The sequence below is a fragment of the Alnus glutinosa genome, chromosome 1 (genome assembly GCF_958979055.1).
Source record: "Alnus glutinosa chromosome 1, dhAlnGlut1.1, whole genome shotgun sequence".
Lineage (NCBI taxonomy): Eukaryota > Viridiplantae > Streptophyta > Magnoliopsida > Fagales > Betulaceae > Alnus > Alnus glutinosa.
In genome coordinates this window covers 4,014,707-4,038,948 of record NC_084886.1, presented here as the reverse complement: position 1 = coordinate 4,038,948, position 24,242 = coordinate 4,014,707, and the positions used below count along the sequence as shown (strand labels likewise).

Sequence of the window (24,242 nt, the reverse complement as noted above, 5' to 3'; positions counted from 1 at the left end):
AGAACTTTTTCTTGAAGTGCTTTTCATGTTATCATTTAAACACCTTTCGTACGGGCTTGCGATCAAGCTCTTCTGATCTTCAATTTGAATCATGTTTTGAATCTTAAGACCGGTTTAAACCCTAAAGCTAGACTTTCACCACAAGAAGTTTTGACACTGGATTTGCCAACAACATAAAACCTTATCTTTTATTTTTTAATGAGTTCTCGTAAAGGCATTATATGGAGGTTTTATTTGATAGTTAGCGTAAAATATTATATAAGACTATTATTTCCATTAATATCGTTTAGCCCTAACCTGAAGGGAGGAAGAAGTCTATGGAACCTATGTGATGGGCAATAAACAGTTTGTTTTCAATGCCATGTGGGGTCATAAACATGGGAGGCACGACTGTAGACCTCAGCATGAGCTGAAAGTTGAGTTTGTGGAGTCAAAACCATTGCTAGTTCCACATCTTAACTGCTAGTCACCTTAAAATGCCAACGGTTGATGTGCTTGCTTCTTTCCATACATAAATTATTTGGAAACATGTAAAAATACACATGAGAATTACATGCATTTTAGACACGTCAATTTAATAGACAGAGTTAGAGAAATCTTTTCTATATAACCTAATTTGGAGGAAAACATTTCTTTCTGATATATATATATATATATATATATAATGTTGATTTCAGGGAAAAGGACCTAGAGAAGACTTAAAAGTGTGATGGTGCAAGTAGGTATGAACTTGAGCTCTGGACACAATTTTTGGTGAATATGAGTTCAGCCAAATCTAAGCTTGCTGGCATGCATCCAAGTATCAACAAGCCAAAGTTTTCATGGTTTTTAATTTGAGTCCCTTGCATTCTTTCTTAATTACATGGGGTTAACAGAATTAGAAAGACCATTCGAAAAAATAATGTTTTTTAATAGACTATTATACGATTGAGATGACGTGGCAGTAAAAATCAGTTTTTTTTTTTTTTTTGTACAAAAAATGATGATCCAAGAGCTTATTTTCACTGTCACATCATCAAGTTGTATAACAATCTATTAAATAGCATTGCTCTACGAAAAAAAGGGCGGACCAGAGAAGCTAAAATAAAACTGTCATGTAGGGTATTTGCCAATGTCGGCCACAAAGGCAAGCCTAAGAAAATATCAATCTATTAAACCGACAAGTGTTCAAAATACATATAACATATACATTTTTAATACTTGAAAAACAGACGACTGAAATGAGAACATGTACTCTCTTTTTTTCTTTTCTTTTTTTTTTTTTTCCAAAACGAAAGAAATGTGTACAAAAACAATTTATCCCAATTCCCACGTCCCCTTAACCGAGTTTGAGGCATCCGATCGAGTCGCTTCGTCACCTCAAGGTACGTAGCTTCACCACTTCACTTTGTGAAGGGATAACCCCGACATCCTCTCCCCACAAATAGAGAAGCCAATACGATGCGTGGATGCAGAAAGAAAGAGTGTAGGAGATGGGGGCGATGAGGGCTATACTATGGGACGTAGTGCCTCTCACGGTGATGGTTGCTATGGAAGGTTGCACCATTGGATTGACTATCTTGGCTAAAACAGCCATCACAAATGGGATGAGCCCTTTCGTATTCGTCTTCTATACCAATGCTCTTGCCTCCATCCTTCTCCTCCCTTTTTCCTTCATATTTCACTGCAGGGACAGGTTCTTCTTCTTTCTTCTTCTTCTTCTTCTTCTTTATCACAAACATCATGAGGGCATGCTTTTAATCTTCTTAATTAATTTATCTTCTTTCTCTTCGCAGAACAGAACAACCACTCTTCACCTTTCCTATCCTCTTGCGATTCTTCTTCCTGGGTTTAACAGGGTTTGTATTCTCTCTCTCTCTCTCTCTCTCTGTGATCACGACACCATGCAGCCAGCCCAAAGGAGTTGATGCCTGATGGACCTACGAATTGAAGTGCTTGAATTTCTAACGTGGGCTTTCTGGGACTCACGATCCTTTTAAGAACATAAGTTCTTTCTACTTTTGATGATCATTCTTTACCCGCTAAAATAGTTCTCTCTGGGCGGGTCCATGTACGTCTTGCCTCGAGCGTTCACACTCGGTTAGTCGAGGTTATTTTAGCCAGGGGCGGAGCCAAGGAGCTTGGGGTCCTCCTCCGCCCCCCCCCAAGCCCCAAGGTTCTCCCCAAAAAATAGAATAATAAAAAAAAAATTTACTCCTAATTTATTCTTCTTCTAATTTTGGCTCTCCCAAATTTTTTTTTCAATTTGACCCCCCAAGTTGCAGATGCTGGCTCCACCCCTGATTTTAGCTAGCCAAGATGTAATTAAATTTGGATGTAAATTGGTGAGTTGTTACGGTGCTCACCAAATTTGGTAAACACTGTAACTTACAAAGCATTTTAAAAAAAAAACTTTGACTCCTGATAAAACATGCACATGACTTTAAAATGTAGGTTCTTTGAAAAGGAAAAATAATGTTTAAATGACATAGTGAAAATGAATAGTTAAAATAGAGAGCGAGATGTAAGTGTTTTGAAAAAATAGGTAGTTAAAATAAGAAGAAAAAAGAAGTTATTTTTTTAGCTAAAATTGAGAGGAAATTTGCTGAGCAAGATGCGAAAACTCTTATAATATTAACTCTTAAAGGTATTCATTACTGCTTAATATGAAGAATCCAGTAAAGAATGGTTCAATTAATTAGATGGGTCAAATTGGGTTGTATTTGGGTAATAAAGACACCTTCCTCGGCCTTAATTTTGGCTAAGATGAAGGTATTTGTCACAAGGAAAATGACATTTTGTCTGGTTGACATGTTTTGCAGGATAACTATAGGTCAGAACCTTGCATTCCTCGGCCTAAGTTACAGTTCTCCAATTCTAGTCTGCGCAATGGGCCTTTTGCTCCCTGCTTTTTCCTTCGTGCTCTCTCTCATACTCAGGTTTTCTCCTCAATAATTTCATCTTCTTTTACTTTTCCAATATTTCATAATAACACATGTATATATACATGAAAGAAGTTTAAAAACAAATCATGCATAGAAGTACTGGAAACTTTTAACTTCAATCCTTTTCACCATTTCAGGAGAACAAAATTAGATTGGAGAAGTCCAAGCTTCCAAGCTAAAGTAATTGGCACGTTGATATCAATCATGGGGGCAATAATGGTGGAACTTTACAAAGGCCCAGTAATACTTAAAACTTCCGTTTCTTCTTCATATCTTCTTCAATCCAAGCAGCAACTGCTGATCTTCTCCTCAACGCCGGAACATTGGGTTCTTGGTGGCATTTTGCTTGCGGCTACTTCCTTGTCTGTTTCAGTCTGGAATGTTATTCAGGTACAACGATTTGGACATCTTTTTTTTTTTATCTTTTTCTGAGCTCTCAAACTAACTTTTTGAATATCATTTGCTCAGCTGGGAACCGTGAAACAATATCCAGAAATGCAAGTGATGAAGGTGGCCTCTTTCTATAGCCTACTGGGGACAGTTCAATGTGCAATAGTCTCTTTAATGGTGGAGAAAAGCCAAAGTGCTTGGAAACTAAAACTCAACATGGAGCTCCTCCTGATTGTTTCAACAGTAAGGAAATGAAAACAGTTGAATTATGCTGGCATGTTCCATCAACATGCCTACGTTTTTACTGAACATGCATTGGTGTTCTGTGTTGTAGGCGGTCTTCGGGGGTTTAGTCCGTACTGGTGTTCATAGATGGTGCATGCAAATAAAGGGCCCTTTTTATGTGCCAATGTTTAAGCCTTTTGGGATTCTTTTTGCAACCATCTTTGGTGTTAGCTTCTTTGCAAATAGTCTTCACTCTGGAAGGTAGAAAAAGTTCTATTTTTTCACATTTCTCTGTAATTACAGTGTATATTGACATTGTGATTAATTCTTTGATTGCCTCGATTTGAACTTTTGAAGTGAAAAAGGCTTTTTTTAAAAACAGTTTTTTTTTTTTTAAAAAAAAGAAATTACTACAGCCACGTAGGGAGGAATATGATACCTTATAATTGGGGTATCTAACGAGAGAGGAGCTGCAAGGCCCTCTTGTCTCTGGCAACCTAGAGAGTAGTAGAGGATGCAGGTCCTACCTGTATAAGACAAGTGAGTCCTGCAGCCCTCTCTCTATGAGCTGTCCAAATTACATTGCAATTCAAACACTCGAATTGTAGAAAATCCCGATCCATCAAAAGAAGGAAAATGAAACTTAAAAGGTTTGTAAGTCCCAAATTATTTAGATGTTAATTTCTCCTCATTCTTTTTCTTTCTTTTTTTTTCTCTTCAACTTGTTCAATTTAAAATGTTGATGTATTGCGGGCAGTGTGATAGGGGCAATTATAATTGGAATTGGGTATTATGGTGTGATATGGGGACAAATTAGAGAAGATGAAGCTCCTGAAGACGATAGTGCTGAACCCGTGGATTCCTTAGAAAAGAAGATACCTCTCTTGCAAGAAGAGATCATGCAAGTCTAATTAAAATGTGGCCGTGCAATCAAAAAGCTTATTGAGGGGGAAAAAGCACTTTTAGAATTGAAGCTTTAAGCCCTAGGGCTTCATGAATCATGATAGATGTATTTCTTTTTCTTTTTTAAGTAAGAAGTTAGCTTCATACTTATTTGTATTTTTTATTTATTTATTTTTTTCAAAATAAGTATGTTTAAATATTTGTTTCTTTAAAAACACAAAACACTTTTTACTGATTCTTAAGTAAACCCCAAAAAAAAATATTTTCTCAAAGGAAGACTCCACAAAAAATACCTCTCAACCTTAAATCACATCAAACAAAATTTCAAATAAAAACATGAAATACACTTTTAAAAATCATTAACAAACATTCCTAGGTTGATAGAAGTTAGGTTTACAAGATCACTCTTTTAGCAGTAGAAACACCTCTGTGGGTAGACGTGCCCACCGCCCAATATATGTGGGCCATCCAACGACATAGATGATTCACTATATATCCAGCCAACCAACAAGGAGACAGAAACAAATAATGCACCGACTACCTACTAAAATCAATGCAATGTGAGACTTCAATTAATTTTTCATTCTTAAGTAAGATAAGATCTCACAAAACAAAGTTACAAAGATATAATTAAGTGGAGGTGGGTGGAGCCCTGCATATCTGCCATCTCCTTAATTAGCCAAGAAAAGAGAGAGAGAGAGAGAGAGATGAAGGGAAGGGGAGCGCAGCGGGTAGGGATTGAGGAAAGGAGAAAGGAGGCAGAGCTCTTCCCTCCTTTGGGGTGTTAGATTTTAGGAAAATGATTTTTACACAAGCTCATGTTGTGCACACTATTGTTGTGCATGTATCACTCCTATAGATTATATTAGAATAAATAAATTAAAATTCAAATAATAATTTCTTTGTTTATTTAAAAATTTGGTATTTCAAATTAAGAACGATTTCCCTCTTCCGTTTAACTTAAAATTATGTTTTACACCTCATTAATAGAGATTGTGAAGTCAACACCTTTATATATATATATATATACTCATCACTCTAATTATAACTTGAGTGTTGAAGAAGAGAGATAGCCACCCAACGACCTTACTGCCGTTTGTGTCATGCGCACACGCATAGGCTTTGGGTGCTATGAGACGCACTTAAAACAGCTAATGACTGAGTCAATCTATTCGTTAGTGAGTGATAAATAGGTGATTAATTAGGTGGCTATTAAGTGAGAGATAGCGATTATAATTCGGGACTGCCACTAAAGACAGAACTTGGGGGGCTAGTAGGGGTCATGCCCCCCTTCATTTCCAAAAAAAAATAGCCTACAAGAGTACAAGTCTTTACCAACAAATTTTGTTGGTCCTTGATTCCTACCTATAAGAGCTTCTCGCTCTATCCCTGGCTGCCACCGTCCAAGATTGAACTGCTAAATATTATACATGACCCACAAATCATCTCCAAAATATATAGAAAAACATATATAGAACTATTTTCGTATTTCCGTACATTATTTTGTTCATTTTTAATCTCACCTAAAGGGTGTTTGGTTAGTCTCGAACGGTGCTATATATTCCAGAGTAATGTTGATTGTGAATCGATCGGGTTTTATTGTATCTTGGGAACGATTTTCATTCATCGTAGCACTACATTTAATTAGAAAGGGGACAAACTACGTTTTGAAAATATCGTCATGGTGATCGAGCCTTGAAGTCCATTGCGATTCCGACTTCCTAATTTTTTTCTCATTTTGAATTTATATTGTCCAATACCAGGCACTCACAAGAGAGAGGGTGGCCTCTCAGTTGGAGGTGGAAAACTCTTACTCAGGGGACACTCACAAACAAGGAAGGGGACAGTGGTGAGTTTAATGCAAGAAGACTACAAATTGAACCCGGAAAGGGAATTTGGATCCTCTTCATTTGGATTAATTTAGTTATAAAGTAAGGACATAATTATTTTTGTGAAAAAGACAATTATGCAAGAAAATGGAGAGAATTCTGTTCTCCGAAAGGGTCCTGTACGTTAAGAAAGCATGGCAGAGTTATTAATTGCTGCAAATGATAACAATGCATTGACGAGTGGCATTTTTCCACGTACTGAAAACTGATTGATCGTTGAGAAGGTTTGTTTTGAATGGTAGCCATTGCAGGAGGGCTCCAGGGGATATTGAATGTGATGGTCCACTGGTTGTACTGCTGAATTAAAGCGCAGTAAATTTTCAACTTTTTTTTTAAATTAAGAAAAATTTAGAGAATTAAACTATTTTTTTTTTCTTATAAAAAACATTCTACAACAGTTTTTCTTTGTCTTTCTCTATAGATTAAAATATTATTTTTTTTTTACCTTTTATTTATTTATTTATTTTTGCTTTTTCTTCATCTTCTTCTTGATTAATATACCCAAACTCATCGACCCCGGAGAGAAACAGAGCGATTTTGTGAAACCCATGCCCAATCTCCGGTGGGTGTTACTGAGCCGTCGCCGACAGAGCCAGAGGAGCCGATTTCCAATGAAATCCGGCGGTTCAGTGACGGCGAAACAGAGGAGATCCGATCCTCTGATGGGTTGTTGTCGATGGTGACCAAAAGACGTGATTTTGTGGGTCGTCGATGCTCTGTCGAATGACGCAATTTCCGACGGATCGAGGCTAGCTTCCGACGACAACGTCAAGCACCAACTCCTCTCCCCCCATCGCTCTGCCTTCCACATCAACGGTTCCGTGTCCGAGTCTGAAGCCAATTTTCAAGATCCAATTTTCAGATACCTCCTACGCCCTCCTCCTCGGGATCGCCATCTTCCTCTACTTCCGGCGCCGGAGGAGCCGTGAGTTCGCCAACGACGAGCAATGCGTGTTTTCTGGACGCGTGAAGAGAGAGCCAGAGAGGAGAGATGAGAGAGATCATTTTTTCATATTAAAACAATGCATTAGGAAGCTACACTGCTACCCAATGTATTGGGAAGTACTGTTGCTTCCATGGACGGTCATCCAAGATAGGGTAACTGTTGTGGCTTGATTTTTTGTCACTTTTTTTAAATTTTTCCTATTTTAGGGAATAGAACTATTTATAGAGAATCTGCTATTAGTGCCCTTAAGCTGCTATATATTATTAGCGATTAAACTAGAAACCAAGTACAGATTAGATTGCATTACCAAGAAGTTTTACTTTCTTTCACTACTGTGGTTGATCATGTCCTAGTTTATCAGCTGTACGTAAGTGAAGCTATTAACTAATGATATTTCATTTCTCATTCTTGATCTTCTAGGAAAAATCATGAAAGTTATGCACATGCAGTAATATTCCCAATTGGAAACGAAAAGTTCAAATTCCTTGATTTCGATCACCTTTTTCATATTTCCAGTTGATCGTCATTGGCATATAAATAATGGGTATAATCGATTTTATCTTTTCTCAATCACTCAATTAGTATTAAACCTACATATGGGGTTCATTATGTTGGAAAAAGAAACGGAAAACTACCCTTACCCTCTTAATCTTTCACTTAATTTGCAATGTTTTCCGATCTTTTAATTTGTTTAATGTACCCTACTAATCTACCATTAGAGTTGCAATCTCCCTCTCCATTAGACATTTCCGTTAAACGGAGAGGAAACATTGCAATCTAATCCGTACTTGTTTCTAGCTTAATCTCTAATAGCAGAAGATCGAAGTTCTGACATGAGTGGTAAAAGGGATTTGGAATATGGGGATAAATAATAAGAACAGCCAGTCACCAGTGCATTACTTAAGCAAACGAACAAGAAAATGAACTACAAACATGAGAGCAGTACGTACTGCAAACAATTGTTTATTAGGCCATAATATCATCGGCAAATATTATCCCCCAATCTTCCAACAGAGAGGTGCCTCTATGCGTCGAGGAGAACATAGGCATCCAGCTCCTGGAAGTTTTTGACTACAAAGTCCTTAATCACGTGCGGGTCTGGAATCTCCTCGGTAGCCTTTTGAAACTCACTGGACCATTTGGCCAGGCTCCCAGCTCCCTTTGGAACCACAGTGATGTGGCACTTGAAAACCTTGTAGTAATTCAGCAGATCCCCTTCGATCACACTGAAAGAAAGTGTCCTTTTTCCTTCATCAAAAGCCTCAATCTTCTCCTTTGATACTTTGACAAGAGGAGAACCTGAAAAAACACGAAGAAAAGAAGAGTACAAAAATGAATGTGCATGCAATGCATGCCCAAGAACACTGAAAGTACTGTTAAAGTAATTAGCTTGACATATATAAGAAAGAAGAGAATCACCCAAATATTTACCTTCCCCGTATGTTATTAGTCGAACAGTACCAACAGACTTGCCATCGCCCTCAAGAATTTCAATGCTCTTGTAATCATTAGGGAAGGCCTTAGGGAGGATGGTGGGAGAGTCCCTGATGCTTGCCCAGAACTTATCTGCGTGAGACTTCACCTCAACTTCTACGTCGAGCTTGCCATTGGAAGCCATTTTTGAAGTGAAGATGAGAGAACTCGTTGGGGGATCGAGTGATGGTGTGATACTGATGCGTATTAGAAACTGGCATAGGCAAGCATATATAGTGGTTTTCAGACATGCAGTGGCCTTAAATTCATTAGGAACAACTTCAACTGCCAACTTAATTACTCGGCCGATCTGAAAAGTGACATGAATATTATAACCATCACATGCCTCACAGATCGTAAATGGGGCCAATCATTCAAGTATTTCTGTGAGATTTTAATGCAGGGTTCGGTGCCAACGGGCCTAGCTATTTTAATTGACTGATCTGGGAACTGTAAAATTAACACCAAATCAGTGATTGATTGAAAGCGTTTGTGTGTTATGTGCTTTAGCAACATAGAACGCGTAACGCAGGAAGCTAGGATTGTTTTAACTTTGATTTCATCTGGTGGAAAATTAGAAGAAAACAGTATTCAAGGAGCCATGCATGGATCTCTCCTATGGTGAATCCTAAGCCAATTGACTTGTATAAATAAAACTAACTGAATGCTTTATAGATGAACATAAGGTGCCTTATATAGGCTTATCTTACGAATTTAAGTCTCTCACATGCTTTAAGTACAATCTTAACTGGGTGTATATAAGATCGTGAATACCCTTTTCCTGTAAGCCAGTTTTAAAGGATAAGTTCAACACAAAGTTTGTATCATCTGGTATCAAAATCACGTCGAGTATCAAATCAAATGCATGTGTTGCAACTTTGTGGTCGAGTCATTGAGGCCTGGAGGGAGAGCTATATGCTAGATTAAAAATGTTGGATCCATATATTGAGACCAATCTACTGGACCTTAATGGTAACAGTATGTTTCAATTGGGTCCATGGGATGAAGACACGTGTCTCTTGTATCCTGTAAATTTTATGTACATATAAAGAGATGGAATGAACGTAGAGATGAATATGTGACAATTTCTTTTGCGCTTTGATGTAACAATCTAATTGATTGCTAAACCGCTAAAGCGGTGCTGTTTGTAGATGAAGGGAAAATGCCAAAGTGAAGAGCAAATTTAATGAGGCAGATGATGGCCCATACTCGCCGATCTTATAATTTCTTCACGTGAATGACAATTTGAACCCCATTTAATGGATGGATGGGGATTCTGGAGTTGTGGAGGACAGAAAGAAACAACTATAAGTCATTACCTAGAGAAAATTTCACACATATATTTGTGAGTACGTAAATCATGGTTGTTGTAGCCCTTTTTTTCTCCACGTGAGCTAATTATATTTTTTTATTTTCTATGCAAATGCAAGGGGACAGGAAAAGAAGATTGACAAGTAAAAAAAAAGGCCTTAAAACAACTTGGAATGGGTTAAAAGAATGGCATGACCTATTAGATTCTTAGTACACAAGCCAAGAAAAGTGTCACTTAAAACGACGGTTTTTTAGGTAGCTTAAGGTGTGTTTAGGATTGTGGTTTCGTAAACAAAATGTGTGATTTTAAACTAAATCGTAGAAAATGAATCATTTGAGAATTGCGGTTTTAAAAAATTGTGATTTAAAAACGCATAAAACTACTTTATAAAATCGCAGGCAAGGGAATGATTTTTTGAAAAATGCAGGGAAAAAAAAAACACAATTTTAAAGGCTAACATGTGATTTTAAAGGTCAAACTGCGAATTTGCCAAACGTTAAACTGCATTTTTAAAAATCATTTTTTCAAATCGTACATTTTAAAATCGATATTTTTAAATCTCATTTTTCAAATTCAACCGGACCCTTTGAGGTTTTTTTCTTTTGACATGTCCTCACAAGAGAGAGGATGAGGGATTTGAACTAGTGACCTCCATTTTATGAGGTGTGATCTCCAGCCGATTGAGCTACCCTTTAGAGACCCTTAGAGGTTGAAGTGCCAAAAGAAACGCTTACTACAACAAATGTACATAGCAAACGAAGGCCCGTTCCAATTCCCCAAGCCCTAATGGAGCTGTGCTAGGGCTCTTTTCTCTTAATTAACCACGCCTTTTAGGTAAGCGTATTACTTTTAGGACACATGTTAATTTAACATACCGTTGAAAAACTTTTCTCGAGTCCCACTTAGAAGAAACTATTAAACTGTACGTAACAAAAATAGTTGTAGTCAAATGTTACAAAATGTAATGTGCTTTGATCACGCAATAAAGGAGGAAATTTAGGCACTCATACTAATGTTTCAAGCAACCTACCTCTCCTTTTTACATAAGCGAAAAAAAACGTACCATGCGTTTGCTTGATGAAAGGATTACTCGTTGGCCCCGTGTTTGTGAATTTCAGGAGCAACAATTTGCTGCTCGAAATACAACAAATGTGAGATAGATCTTATAGAACTCACATGTCCGAGCACGGGACACACTGTTTGAAATTTACACGAGCAGATAAGTCTTATAAAGACTCTTTCACATTTATTGTACAATTTGCTATCAGTAAATTGCCGGAATCTCTGTCCCACCATTATGGTGATGAAATCACCATTGACCATCTTCTTACGTTGTCATCTTCAAATAGTAAAAGTAATAAATAATTATTCTATCATACGGTGCGAAGTGTGGGTTAGAGAAACAAATGAAAGCGCCATCGCAACAGCCACCTTTCTCTCTTCACAAAATGCTAAAAATAAAGAAATAAAGATGGGAAAGGAGAGTTGATGCAGGTTCTGTTTCCTTATCAAACTCAACACCCTCCACCACTTCTCATCCAAAGGTAAGCAAGCCAAGCACTACCTACTTTTTCTTTCTTCGCTTTTTTTCCTTTTCCTTCAAGTACATCTCAAGCTCTCTCTCAAAAGGTTGTTGAAAGCTGCTGCTTCTGTTGTTGAGTATCCTCCTAATCTAACTTCCCTTGCTCTACACGTACTCTTGAGAGTATTCTCATACCACCCATTCATATTTTCTGCTCATATAATCTTCACCATTTTTCTTTTTGTTTGAGCTTTGAGCAGGACCTCTGAACTCACTACCAATTAAGAGATTTTCTGGTTTGCCCTTTGCCAATAACGACGTGAGGGTGTCATGGAAGCAAGTTTCTCCATCCAATTGTCTCTGTCATTTTAATCTATAAACACAGAATCAAATCCATTCAAGAAAAAGCGATTATGCCTTTCGGATTGGTTTCAGCGTGGAACAAGCGCCGGAGAAGCAAGTCCCATGATAACACAGACCCTTGTATGTTCTCCTTCTGCTTCTGCTTATGCTTCTTGAGCATGTTCTTGTATCCCTTACAACATTTACCTCCTGAGCTTTTCAGGGATTTACAAACCTGCGGAACTTTGGCAACTTGAAGATCAAACCCCCCAGCCAGCGAAAAGGCACCATGGATCATCAGTGTTCACACTCAAGGAGATGGAAGAGGCAACAAATTCATTCAGTGATGAGAATTTTCTTGGCAAAGGAGGATTCGGCCGAGTTTATAGAGGTGCTTTGCGGTCAGGAGAGGTATGGTCTGAAAATTTGTTTATTAACAAAAAAGAATAAACACCTACTTATTTGCTTCTGTTTCGGCATCCGAAGGTTGTAGCAATCAAGAAAATGGAGCTGCCGCCATTTAAAGCGGCTGAGGGGGAGCACGAGTTCCGGGTGGAAGTTGATATCTTGAGCAGACTCGACCACCCAAATCTGGTGTCCTTGATAGGCTATTGTGCTGATGGGAAGCACAGATTTCTGGTCTATGAATATATGCACAATGGGAACCTGCAAGATCACTTAAATGGTTGGTTTCAATTCAAAAATCCAATTCTCATGTCTGCAGAACTCTCTTCTTAAATCCAATTCTCTGTTTTAGGAATTGGAGAAGCAAAAATGGATTGGCCTAAAAGGCTCAGAGTGGCACTTGGAGCTGCAAGGGGACTTGCTTATCTCCATTCAAGTTCTGCAGTTGGGATTCCAATCGTTCATCGAGACTTTAAGTCCACCAACGTCCTTCTAGATGCCAACTTTGAAGCAAAGGTAAGATTATTAAAGAATTTTCTCATGACTATTATGTATTAGAGTGCCTAATGCCTAAGATTGACTTGATTATTTTCATAGATATCTGATTTTGGGCTTGCCAAGTTAATGCCAGAGGGCCAGGAGACCTATGTAACGGTTAGAGTGCTTGGTACATTTGGCTATTTTGATCCTGAGTATACATCGGTATGCATCCCTGTTACATAGAGCAAATTTTCATTGTAATACATGTTCAACAATTTGAATAAAGTTTCATTATATTTTTCTTTCTCCCTTTTGCATATAAACTATTCATCTTCATGTTTTCTCCAAGAACTAATTGCTCACAGGTCTGCAACGAGAGTTGAAGAAAATTACAATACATAAAATATTTATACCAACATATATTATGATATATACATACATATCTATATATGTGTTTTTGTACATGCATTACGGACACAATGTGCTCAAATGCACATGACACATGCAGCTTTGCATAATGAGAAGATTCATGTAAGCATCTATTGTTGCAAGGACAGTTTTTTTTTTTTTTTTTTGGATGAATAAATGCTTTTATAAAGCTCAAACACAACCTGTTTACAAACGCTCCAGAAAAACTGGAAACAAGCTACTAACTAGAGTAGCCATAGCCAACTACAAAAGACAAAAAAGGCTACAACACCTAAAAAGCAACAGCACAACAAAACAACCAACATAACCGAAGCTGAGGTGAAAATGGTTATACTGAAGACAACATCAACCAAACAAACACCTACTAGCTTCAACATCTGCTAATCATCTTCTGAATATCCCGCCTCAACCAGAAAAGCTAAAGAACGAGAACAGCAGACCCCAACAATCAAAGGTCAGAGAGCAAAATCCTCACCCAGTTCCTCACCCAAAAAGCACCTGCTGCAATCTCCAAACCTCAACTAAATGAGGATACCGATAAAGTATCTTAGTAGAACAACGGGCTATAAGTCTCAAACGCAAGGACAGTTTTTCTCTAAACTGGACAAAGTCTTCCTTCAAATTAGACAAAGTTCGTCGCTTTAATAGACTGTCCTCCAACCCAGTTTGTGGGGAAAACTTATACGCAGCCGTACAGGACTTTCTGAATACCAAATATGGCCGGCAAAATTGAACCAACCCTAATTGCCATCCCAATATACCCTCCTATTTTGAGTTTCCGTAAATCTCGCCCATCCAAATAATCTAAATCCAGTGATTACTTGTGTTTTCAATATACCTTGGTGTGCTTAATGTTTTAATACATTTCTTATATAGTGAGTTGGAGCTCCAATCCCTACTCAGAACAACCCATCTCATATAAACACTAAAATCGCATACACCCTTGAACTGTTCTCAGCAATACACAGTATTCAAAGACAACAATATTTTGTCCCCTTACAATCTAAAAGTATCACTTGTATATATTCTTTGCTCATAGACGTTTTTTTCTCTCTAATTCCAGTGCATTTGTTTAACAAGAGAGCTCTGGGCATTGAATTTATTTCCTTTGACAACAGACAGGGAAACTCACTCTACAAAGTGACGTTTATGCATTTGGAGTGGTTCTTCTTGAGCTTTTGACTGGACGCCGAGCCGTGGACTTGAACCAGGGACCAAATGATCAAAACCTTGTACTACAGGTAAGAAAATTTTCTTCTAGTTTCAACAGGCTCTGGTTCTCAAGCTCCAAGTTTAGCTACTGAAAATGACAGGACCGTAAATGTATGGTCCTTTGTATTTCAGGTAAGAAACATATTGAATGACAGGAAGAAACTGCGTACGGTGATAGATCCTGAGCTGAACCGAAGTTCTTACACCATGGAGTCTATAGCCATGTTAGCAAACCTGGCATCAAGGTGTGTCCGTATAGAGAGTAGCGAGAGACCCTCAATGGCAGATTGTGTAAAAGAAATCCAAGGGATTATTTATATAAATGCAAAAGGCTCGCGCACAGCTATGCACACTTTGAGAATGGTCTAACAAAGCCAGATGTTTAAACGGTAGGATGTAACTGCATGTGAATAAAACAGATCTTTACTTCTTCTGTTAATGATTTATTGAAACTAGGGAGCTTGTGATCCTACAAACTCAACAATCTAATAATGAATTTATTTGGTAAGGATCCCTGAAAACGAGAAAGCACTTGAATAATCTTAGCAGAAACAACAGCAGCAATCCAAGAAAGATCAAGTCGAAGATGGCTTTGCTGCATACAACTAAGAGAACCTAGCAAGAAAATCTGCAATAAGGCATCATTTCCTGCTATATCCAGTCTCCTGGTACCACCACCACTTTGTTTTGGAATGTTCTACTTGGTGACCTTTGCTATCACACTGGTTCTGTTTCTAGGCCTACTGCTACATGCCATACACTAATTAAATTCAAAAAGTATGTACATCCAAATAAAGCTACAACATTATTGGCGTTCTTGGATTTAATTAGCAAAATCTCAAAAGGTAAATTTAAATATCTGTCCTTAAAATCATGGGTGAACTATTGGAATTTATCAATAAGGATGCTTATCTCTAGTGTTGTATACCAAGACATTATAAAACGACTCACTGATTTCAGCCTCATTAAGTCTCTGATGCAGAGCCATATACCTCACAGAAAATAAAGCATAAGGCGGAAAACTGGGATTTTACAGAAAAAATATAACTAAAAACTCTTGACAGTTTACATTTTCTAGTTTTGGTTATAATTATTTTTTAAAGTCTGCAACTGGAGAGATAAAGACGGGGAAATGAAGTTCCAATTATTCAGCATTACATGATATAATTTAACTGTCCATCAACTTTTATAAAGTAATGGGTAAAGTTGATAAATCACTACTACAATTCATGCTTGATGTTGCATTAGTTTCAGAAGCTTGGGAAAATGATTTTTCATATTAAAACTTCAAGATCATACATATGCTGGACAACAAGAACTGCAAAAGGCCCACAAGGGAATAAAGAACAATGTAACAGGCAGGATTCATATATCTAATCATCGCAAGCATAACTTACAGAAAGATCTTATCAAAAATAATCAAGTTATCAGATTGAAAGAAGTGATGAGAATGTACAATATTAATTCACATGTGTGTGTGTGTGTGTCTGAGAGAGAGGAGAGAGAGAGAGAGAGAGAGGAGAATAGTGAAAGTTGCACAGGAAGATGTGATAACACATGCCAGCAACTGCATGTACCTCATAGATATATCTTATGATCCACATGTCTATTCAAGATGTTCATTCCTCATCAGAATCTGAAATATCAGAAGGGATTCTTCTGGCTGGAAGCTTCTTGAACATCAAGTGCTTACGTCTCTGCAACATCAACAGGATTAAAATGCTATCTGTCTTGACGATGTTGTAGCCTGCTTTTGTATACATATTGAATGGAGCAACATCAATCATTCTGCAGTGCAAGTACACTTCTCTTGAGGAACTCATCTGAGAACTTAGTTCCTCACTTGCCCTTAGGAGATGCCAGCCAATGCCCCTCCTGAAAGATAAAAAAACTAAACTTAGAAACCTGAAATTCTGTGCTACTTATAGCCCTGAGAACTTTGAATTAAGATTACAGTTCACAATAAATACAAGAATGATAAAATAAAGGTTAAATTATTTTTGAAGAGAATCCTTGACTAACATTATCACGTGTATCACATTGAAAGTACAATTTTACTGCCTTTCACAGTAAAATCCACGAAGAGAATTTGTATCAGAATTTTTTTTTTTTTTTTTACAAGAGAATTTGTATCAGAATTTTCCCAAATTCAGGGTAAAAAATAAAAGAAGATTTTGGTAATCCATGTTTCTCATCTGAATCATTCTTACGTTCTAGTGTTTTTCAACTTTCAAGCCTCTTGATGTCCAATTTAAATGATAAACTCCAGATGTTGAGGAATGAAGTATTATTTCATTAAGAAAGAATTTAGGAGTTCACCACGTTCTGGGCGTCATTGGATACCCATACAGGTCAAGTTTCTAATGCCTGACAAGAAGCTAGGAAGTTAAGTGGGAGTTCTACTTTAATACAGAAGGAATCGACATGTATATGGCTATCATGAAGATGCCATTGTTGTGTCCGTATGATGTCTACAGCACTGAGACAAGGACAAAGAATCCAAGCAAACCTCATATAAGGTAATTGTAGAGATTAAAAGACTACAATATCATCTGCGTAACAGCTGAAGTCTTGACCATCTGGCTATAAAAACATCAGAACAGCTGATACAAAACACATACACTAGCATCACAACAATATTGATAGGACTGGTCAACTCTTTTCTTACATTTTAATGGCTCAAAAGACATGAAAATTTAGAGATACTAAGATGACAAGTACTTGGGTAGATAATCCAATAATTCGCTCAAGAGATTGTGTTCCTAGCATGAAAGATAGTTAATTGTGCCAAATGGTGCTGAACTGATTCATTCACGAGTTTTCTAAACTCAATTCTCCTAATAAGATCTGAAAAAGAATCATATGACCTGAGTATAAAAGCTAGTCATATCTGTCTGTATGCGTGTGTGTGCATGTATGGGCAACTAATTTCGTTGTGCATAAGATGAATAAAAGATCACAGTCTTATTCCAAGTTCTAGTCTTCTATAACTTTGTGATGCAGCATGGAAGATTGAATTGTTGTCAATTTGCAACTTCGAAAATTCCAAAAAAAAATAAAATTGCGGCTCACATGAAACATGAACTTGGGCCAGAGTCTCATATGGTTTTGAAGGCCAAGTCATTAAGAGTCTAGGGTTAAAACAATTTTTTTATTTGGGTATTACTTCATAAGCTAACAGTTAGTTTCGTAATGAGGGAGAGATCAACAACTTTCTGCAACTCCAGTGAATTATGGGTACTTGACAACCGAGTCAAGTCTAGAACTTTCTGGAAGTGTCTTGGGTTTAGTAGGTCTTTACTGTATTAGTCAGATTAAGAGTCCTTGTTCTAGTATATTAAGGAAGAGGTCAAAGTTCTCGTAAATATCTCTAATGCACCAAAAAAATTCAGTGTTTGATGATGGAATGTTGGTTTTGAGTGTCGAGGCAAGATTGCCTGGTGTGTTTCTTCTCTCTTCTTTTTCTTCTTAACTATACACTACAGTTACTGTTTGCAGCCCCTGAACAGCCACGCGCTTATATTTTTTCTTCTCTATTTTGCAACCAAAATGAAGCTCTTCTCCTGAACGTATTGAAACCTTAAAATCCGACATATTTTTCCTACCAAGTAGCCACCAAATAACCAATCAAACCAGCCATAAATTCCCAAACACAACCATTGTCCACAATTTTCCAACAAGCTGTTTGCTTCAAGAAACAGTGCTCTAGCACTCACTCCCCATCAAATTTGGAAAACACCCGGAGAATCTTCAAACCCTGACCATTTCTTCTATAATCCTAAATTCCATATCCATAAATTCTCCAACCTAAGCCGCCACAAGCACATTTAGGGTCTGTTTGGATTTGCGATTTCAAAAAATGCAATTTTAAAATAGCGATTTTAAAATGTCCAAATTGCAAAAGTGATTTTTAAAAACGCAATTAAGCATTTCACAAAATCGCAGTTTAACCTTTAAAGTTGCAAGTTAACCTTTAAAATTTTACGTTTTCAAAAAAAACACCACATTATCTGCGATTTTCAAATCACAATTTTTTAAAAACACAATTCTCAAACGATTCATTTTCTACGATTTGGTTTAAAATCGCACTTTTTGTCTATGAAATTGCAATCATAAACACACCCTTAGTCGGATCCCTAAAATTGTCTTACATCATTTTGACAGCAAGGACCTAAATATAACGGATACTGCTATTAATTATCTAGTATTTATTTATCCCAACATAACCTGTTATTCTAGTTCATCGAATGGACTAATTATTAGTGTATATATAATATTTGCTACAGAAAAAAATAAATAAGGCCGTCTCTAATCAAACCAAGATATTCACCTCAAAACAGCATGCAAACCTAGATTAACCATTGGCCAAGCCCAACAAATATTTCTTGTCTTCTCAACACGGAGTTCTAATAAAAGTAAAAGGCGCCGAATTGGAAAGAAAATGCTAATTGTGAAAATCCAAAATTCAAAACATACCGGCGAAGCGAATTCTTCACGGTCATATTAGAAATATAAGGCGAATTCTTGGGAGCAGTAGGCGTGGGAGGAGAAGCATTTGCACCCCTTATATCGAAGCAAACCTCCACAGTCCCCGCCAACTGTTCCTCATCTTCTTCTTCTTCTTCTTCTTCTTCTAATGCTCCATTTTCTTTTTTTTCTCTGTAAAACCCGATAAGCGTGGCAGTGTGGGGTATTAGAGCTCGTCTCTCAATCAAGTACTGCTTCACCAAGAACCTCAACAAGGACAGGTACCCAGAAGGCCAACACATGGACTCCGCAAATGAATCGGCGAGCAAAGCAACGATATCGTCCATCTCCTCCGCCCTCATCACCCGAACCGATAATGACCCAGATTCCAGTTCCTGACCATACCTGAAATTCTCGAGGAGTTTGAGCTTTTCAAGCTCTTCGTTGCTCAGAAACCGACCTGTTCGAAATGGGTCTTCAGAATAAGATAAGCTTGTGTCTGTTGAAGGAGTGGAGTGGGAGGAAGAGGACGACGATTTGGACGCGTAACGGTTGTACCGATGAGGAAGGAGAAATGGGTGTTTCGGGGGGATAGGAAAAGAAGTAGTTAAAGGAAACGTTTGGTGGGGTTTGAAGTGTGCGTTGTGAGAGAGGTAGTGGTGTTGTGGATCTAAGGAGAAAGAGAGCGATACTGTCGCAGCCATGGAATGCGGAAGGAGCGAGCCCGTTTGGCTTTTTTCTCTTGACTTGAACTTGATGATATAAACTACATCATCATCAACTTCTTTTTTGTTTTTAATTTTAGTCAATTGATAATAAATTTTAAAAAAATATATATATATATATATATATATATATATATATATATATATATATTTAAAAAAAAAATCCGTAGTCTATATTTCAACAAATTCACATTTTGAGAAGATTGAATTTCTAAACATCTTTCTTATTATCGAAAAGAATCGTTTAGATAACAAAATGATTGTCAATCATGGTTCTTTGTTCACCTTTTTTTCAAAAAAATATATATATATTTTGTATTTCACTTTACGAATTTAACACCTTTAATAAAGAAAAATACTATAGAATCTATTGCCATCCTTGTTGAGTCCTTTTGTATTGGCTTAGCATAAAATAAAAGAGAAATAAAAAATCCTCAAGAAATATCATAGTAGATACTCTACCATTTCTTTTTAATAAATACAAAATAGGATTAAGATTATATTTAAAGAAAATTATTGAATCGCTACTTAAGTTTTTGGGTCTTACCAAATAGCTCCTTAAAATTTTTATTTTTATCTTTAAATTTCTTGAGTGTATTCTTATTATTAAAGCAATACTTTTGTCTTGTACAAATTTCATCAATTTTTCGGTGGAGTTTCTATAAAATTATTAATATACTATTTTATAAAAAAAAAAAAAACAAAAACAAAAAAAAACAAAACAAAAATTCATAAGTACTCCCCTAACCACTCCTTAGCAATGGGGTGACTTGTGGCCTTGTAACATAGGGCGGACGCCTCATATGAGTGGCTCATATGGAGGTGGTCGTGTCGTCGTGACTCGTGAGTCATTCTGGTACCCTTGTCAGTGAAAATTGTTGCAAGCCATCTTTTTGTTAGTAAGAGTAGCACACCGGCCATTCTGTAATAATTTGTAATTTTATAGGGACTTCGTTAAAAAAAATATATATATATTGACAAAATTTATATAAAAATTGGATAAAATGATTGATTTAATAATGATAACAAAATTCAATGAGCTAAAAATAGAAACTTAAGAAGGGATGTGCTAGAGGCCCAAAAAGTAATTTAGTATTTTTATCTTATATTTAACAAGTTTCATCCATGCATTAGCGTTTAACAAAATATTATATTTTTTTTCAAAAAACCAAAAAAAAAATTATATATTATATTTATATCAAAGAGAATGGGAAAAACTTATTATTTTTCAGTATATTAATAATATGTTTATAAATTCTTTCAACATATAAACAAAAAATCACAGTAAGACATGTGCAAACATTACACGAAACTGTGAATGTAAATTAGAGAGGACAAACACTATCTCAATTTGCTAAACATATATTTCCTCAGAAAAATAAAATAATAAAGAAAATAAAGAAAAAAGAAAAAAGAAAAATGCTAAACATATAGGTCACAATTGGTGCTTTACTGTCGAGAAATGATAGATAGAGAACACTTGACTGTCACGTCTCTCCCTCTTTTTATTATATATTTTAATAAAAAGAGAGTAAAGGGGGACGGACAAGCGTACTTCAATGTCATATGGGTATGAATCATACGAAAGAATAGATCAGGCCTTGGCTCCTTTTTGGTCTCAAGAATGCTTATTGGGCCTTTGTCCTTACCCTTTAGATAAACCCACCCTAATACTTGCATATTAAAAAGTTGAAATTGCATCATTTGCTATTTTGTTTAGGGAATAATAATAAATAAAATAAAAAATAAAAAGAGATAAAAGATGAAACTGAGTCTAATATGCCAAGTAACTCCAAAGGGTGCCTTTTTTCTCTCTAAGAAACTCCAAAGAGTACTTAGTCTTACTATGAGTAGAAGATTGAAATCTCATTACATAACCATGCAAATTCTGTTGGAACTCTCTTAAGACTAACTAATAGAAGTGTGTGGATCTTAAGACTAACTAATAGAAGTGTGTGGAAGGATTAATCGGTGAAAATTTAGGTGAAAAATATAGAGAACTATGTCATAGGATGGAATGGATTTCGTAATTTGACTCATTTATATTTATAGAATGTCATTCAAATCTTTAGGCCTTTCTCTTTTAACTTATTTGGAAGTGATTACTTCTCATGTGAATAATTGAGTATCGGGATGACCACATTTATTATGGTGTGATCATCCCTCAAAACACTACATAATCTCCCACGTGATCGCATTTTAACATTAAGTGATAAACTTAGTTGAGCATGATTGCCTTGGTACCAATAATTATTTCATATAACTCTCATATGTGAGGCTCCATAAATCAGTATCAAAATATGACTAACTCATATATGTGAATCATTTGTCACTACTTTATTTGACCGCATCCTTTACCATATGCTATCCTATTGACAACGTATTATAGGTGAATTTGTTCGTTATTCCAAGCGAATTGCATCAATTCTTTGTGATTGCAAACATAGCACACACCCATACCACGATTGATGACTTCAGGCGTACACAAGTTCTTATGTTGACCTGCATTGAACATTCAATCAAGTACTTTCTTTAAAACCATTATTTTCGAGGTTTTCTTTTATACACCTATTCAACATCTTTTACACTTTCAAAACATAAATATTTCTCACTCCCAACATAATGCATCTTGATAAAATTTACATTTATGTGGGTTGTATTACACATAGATTGTCAGTATTATCTACCTTTATTATATCCACATTAATAAAGTAGTGACAAATGATTAATCCAAAACATTTAAACTGTCGACAAAACATTTAATCCAAACTGCATTGCTTATCGTTTTGTTGCACGATATATAGTTAGCTTCCATTGTGAATTTAGTAACACAATTATGTTTCTTACTCAACCAAGAAACAGTTGTTCCACCAAACAAGAACCAAAATCTGTAGTATGATTTTTTTGTCATATGCATCTCGTGCAAAACATGCATATGTCTATCTAGTAATTTCTAGATCACTTAATCCAAAACATAATCTCATGTTTTTAGTGTTTTGCAAATATTTGAATATTCGATTTACCGCCTAGTAATGTGTCCTTCTTAAATTGGATTGATATATGCTCATCAATCCTATTGCATGACAAATATCAAGTCTAATGCTTGTCATGACATACATAAGACTACTCATAGCCTGGACATAGGAGACTGATTTCATTTCTTCATTTTCTGTCTCATTTCTTCAATTTCAAATTCTATTTCAACAATTAGGTGTGCCTGAATTGCTTGTTCAATAATACATTATTTCTCTCTCTCTCTCTCTCTCTCCAATGGAAATTTATTGCCATCCAACCTTGAAAACCCATTCAAAATTTCCATTTGAATTTAGAGTCCAACAATCATATAAAATTTGGATAAAATTTGGGAGAACTTCACTTATAACCTTTAATATTTTATTATTTTTGTAAAAAAGTACACATACTCTAAAAAATGTCAGTTTTGTAGGGTATTCATTTTTCAATTTTTTTTGTTTCAATTTCAACCATCCCTTAGATTTTTTTTGTTAAATTTTATCAAAATTTATAAAATATCCTTTCAATTTTTTAAGAAAAAAAAAATTGTTAAGATTTAGGTATTGATCAGAATTCAAAGTTTAACAAAATTTATAAAAATGCTCATGCCTAAATCTTTGAAAATTTTATAATTTTTTTTTTAAAATAAATACACGGATATTTGAAAATTTTGATAAAATTTAACGGAATGTTAAAAATAAAAAATAAAAATAAAAACAAAAGATGAATACCTAAATTGAAAGTGATAAGTCAAGTTTTTCCCATTCAACAGTTACAACTTGCTTTTGACCTCCGATACAACCCACACCCGGCACACCGTAGAATTGTCTTTTCTTTTCTTTTCTTTTTTCTTTTTCTTTTTTCTTTTTGTAGGTCACACCGTAGAATTGTCGTTTAAGAAACTAATTAGCTTTCACGGATTCGATCTGTTAATATCGCCATTATCGGTGGCATAATGAGCAGCATGTGCCGCGTACTGATATGCTGATGGCGAACGCTATTATTGTCCCTTTCGAAAGACAGAAATTAAAGGCCCATCTAAAAGAGTGGCCTGCTCGTCTCTTCCTTGCTATTTGATCATCTAAAATAAAATAAAGCCGCCTTGGATCCCTCCCTAGAAGGCCAGCCCTACCAACTTCTCAACTAACGACCCCGCCCCTCTAAAGATTTAAAATAGAGAAAAAAAAAAAAAAGGGTTTTGTTTTGACTTTTTGCCGGATGCTATTCTTCCTCCTTTTAACAAGCTTCCTTTGAATTATGTATTAATTTATTTTATCATTTAGGTTATGTAAAGAAGGAATCTCTAATATCATGGGTTCCGCCATTGATAGTTTTTACTACAACTCTTTACAAGCTCAATTAAATCTTAAGTGTTCGGTAAATATTACATGCGGGGGGTGGGTTTGTCAAGGAAAAAGAAAATGTATGATATTTTACTCAGTGTTGACGTCTCCATGACACTTGTTTGAACAAATCATAGTTAATGAAGGGACTCACCTGCTCCTGACATGATCAAAATTTTCAGTTCACCTAATAGCAGGGTTTTGTCCAAGATTGAATACTTCTCTGATTGCAACTAATAGTAG

The 24,242-nt window shown here is 36.1% G+C and overlaps 4 protein-coding genes across 7 annotated transcripts; 2 read left to right on the top strand and 2 right to left on the bottom strand.

Moving 5' to 3' along the window:
- Positions 1-1,420: 1,420 nt before the first annotated feature.
- Positions 1,421-4,562, top strand: LOC133858482 (WAT1-related protein At1g70260). Its single transcript, XM_062293955.1, has 7 exons — positions 1,421-1,675; positions 1,776-1,838; positions 2,802-2,918; positions 3,062-3,314; positions 3,393-3,557; positions 3,649-3,800; positions 4,297-4,562. The coding sequence occupies exons 1-7, from the start codon at positions 1,473-1,475 to the stop codon at positions 4,448-4,450; spliced, it is 1,107 nt and encodes a 368-aa protein (XP_062149939.1). The 5' UTR covers positions 1,421-1,472; the 3' UTR covers positions 4,451-4,562.
- Positions 4,563-8,142: 3,580 nt separating this feature from the next.
- LOC133858611 (MLP-like protein 423) lies at positions 8,143-8,966 on the bottom strand. Its single transcript, XM_062294088.1, has 2 exons — positions 8,709-8,966; positions 8,143-8,576 (listed from the first exon to the last, which is right to left on the bottom strand). Exons 1-2 carry the CDS (start codon positions 8,893-8,895, stop codon positions 8,302-8,304), a joined length of 462 nt encoding a protein of 153 aa, XP_062150072.1. The 5' UTR covers positions 8,896-8,966; the 3' UTR covers positions 8,143-8,301.
- A 2,606-nt stretch (positions 8,967-11,572) lies between these two features.
- Positions 11,573-14,891, top strand: LOC133866888 (probable serine/threonine-protein kinase PBL28). 2 transcript variants are annotated; one of them, XM_062303546.1, is made up of 8 exons: positions 11,573-11,606; positions 11,845-12,067; positions 12,150-12,337; positions 12,413-12,611; positions 12,684-12,847; positions 12,929-13,033; positions 14,359-14,481; positions 14,585-14,891. In XM_062303546.1, exons 2-8 carry the CDS (start codon positions 11,998-12,000, stop codon positions 14,819-14,821), a joined length of 1,086 nt encoding a protein of 361 aa, XP_062159530.1. In that variant the 5' UTR covers positions 11,573-11,606; positions 11,845-11,997; the 3' UTR covers positions 14,822-14,891. The 2 variants fall into 2 exon arrangements, with proteins under 2 accessions (XP_062159530.1, XP_062159537.1); XM_062303553.1 differs by lacking the exon at positions 11,573-11,606 and having other exon boundaries at positions 11,635-12,107; positions 12,142-12,337.
- Positions 13,027-19,664, bottom strand: LOC133866904 (GCN5-related N-acetyltransferase 5, chloroplastic). 3 transcript variants are annotated; one of them, XM_062303572.1, is made up of 3 exons: positions 18,929-19,664; positions 16,030-16,327; positions 13,027-13,178 (listed from the first exon to the last, which is right to left on the bottom strand). In XM_062303572.1, exons 1-2 carry the CDS (start codon positions 19,621-19,623, stop codon positions 16,072-16,074), a joined length of 951 nt encoding a protein of 316 aa, XP_062159556.1. In that variant the 5' UTR covers positions 19,624-19,664; the 3' UTR covers positions 13,027-13,178; positions 16,030-16,071. The 3 variants fall into 3 exon arrangements, with proteins under 3 accessions (XP_062159556.1, XP_062159563.1, XP_062159548.1); XM_062303579.1 differs by lacking the exon at positions 13,027-13,178 and adding an exon at positions 14,728-14,852; XM_062303564.1 differs by lacking the exon at positions 13,027-13,178 and having other exon boundaries at positions 15,793-16,327.
- Positions 19,665-24,242: the final 4,578 nt, after the last annotated feature.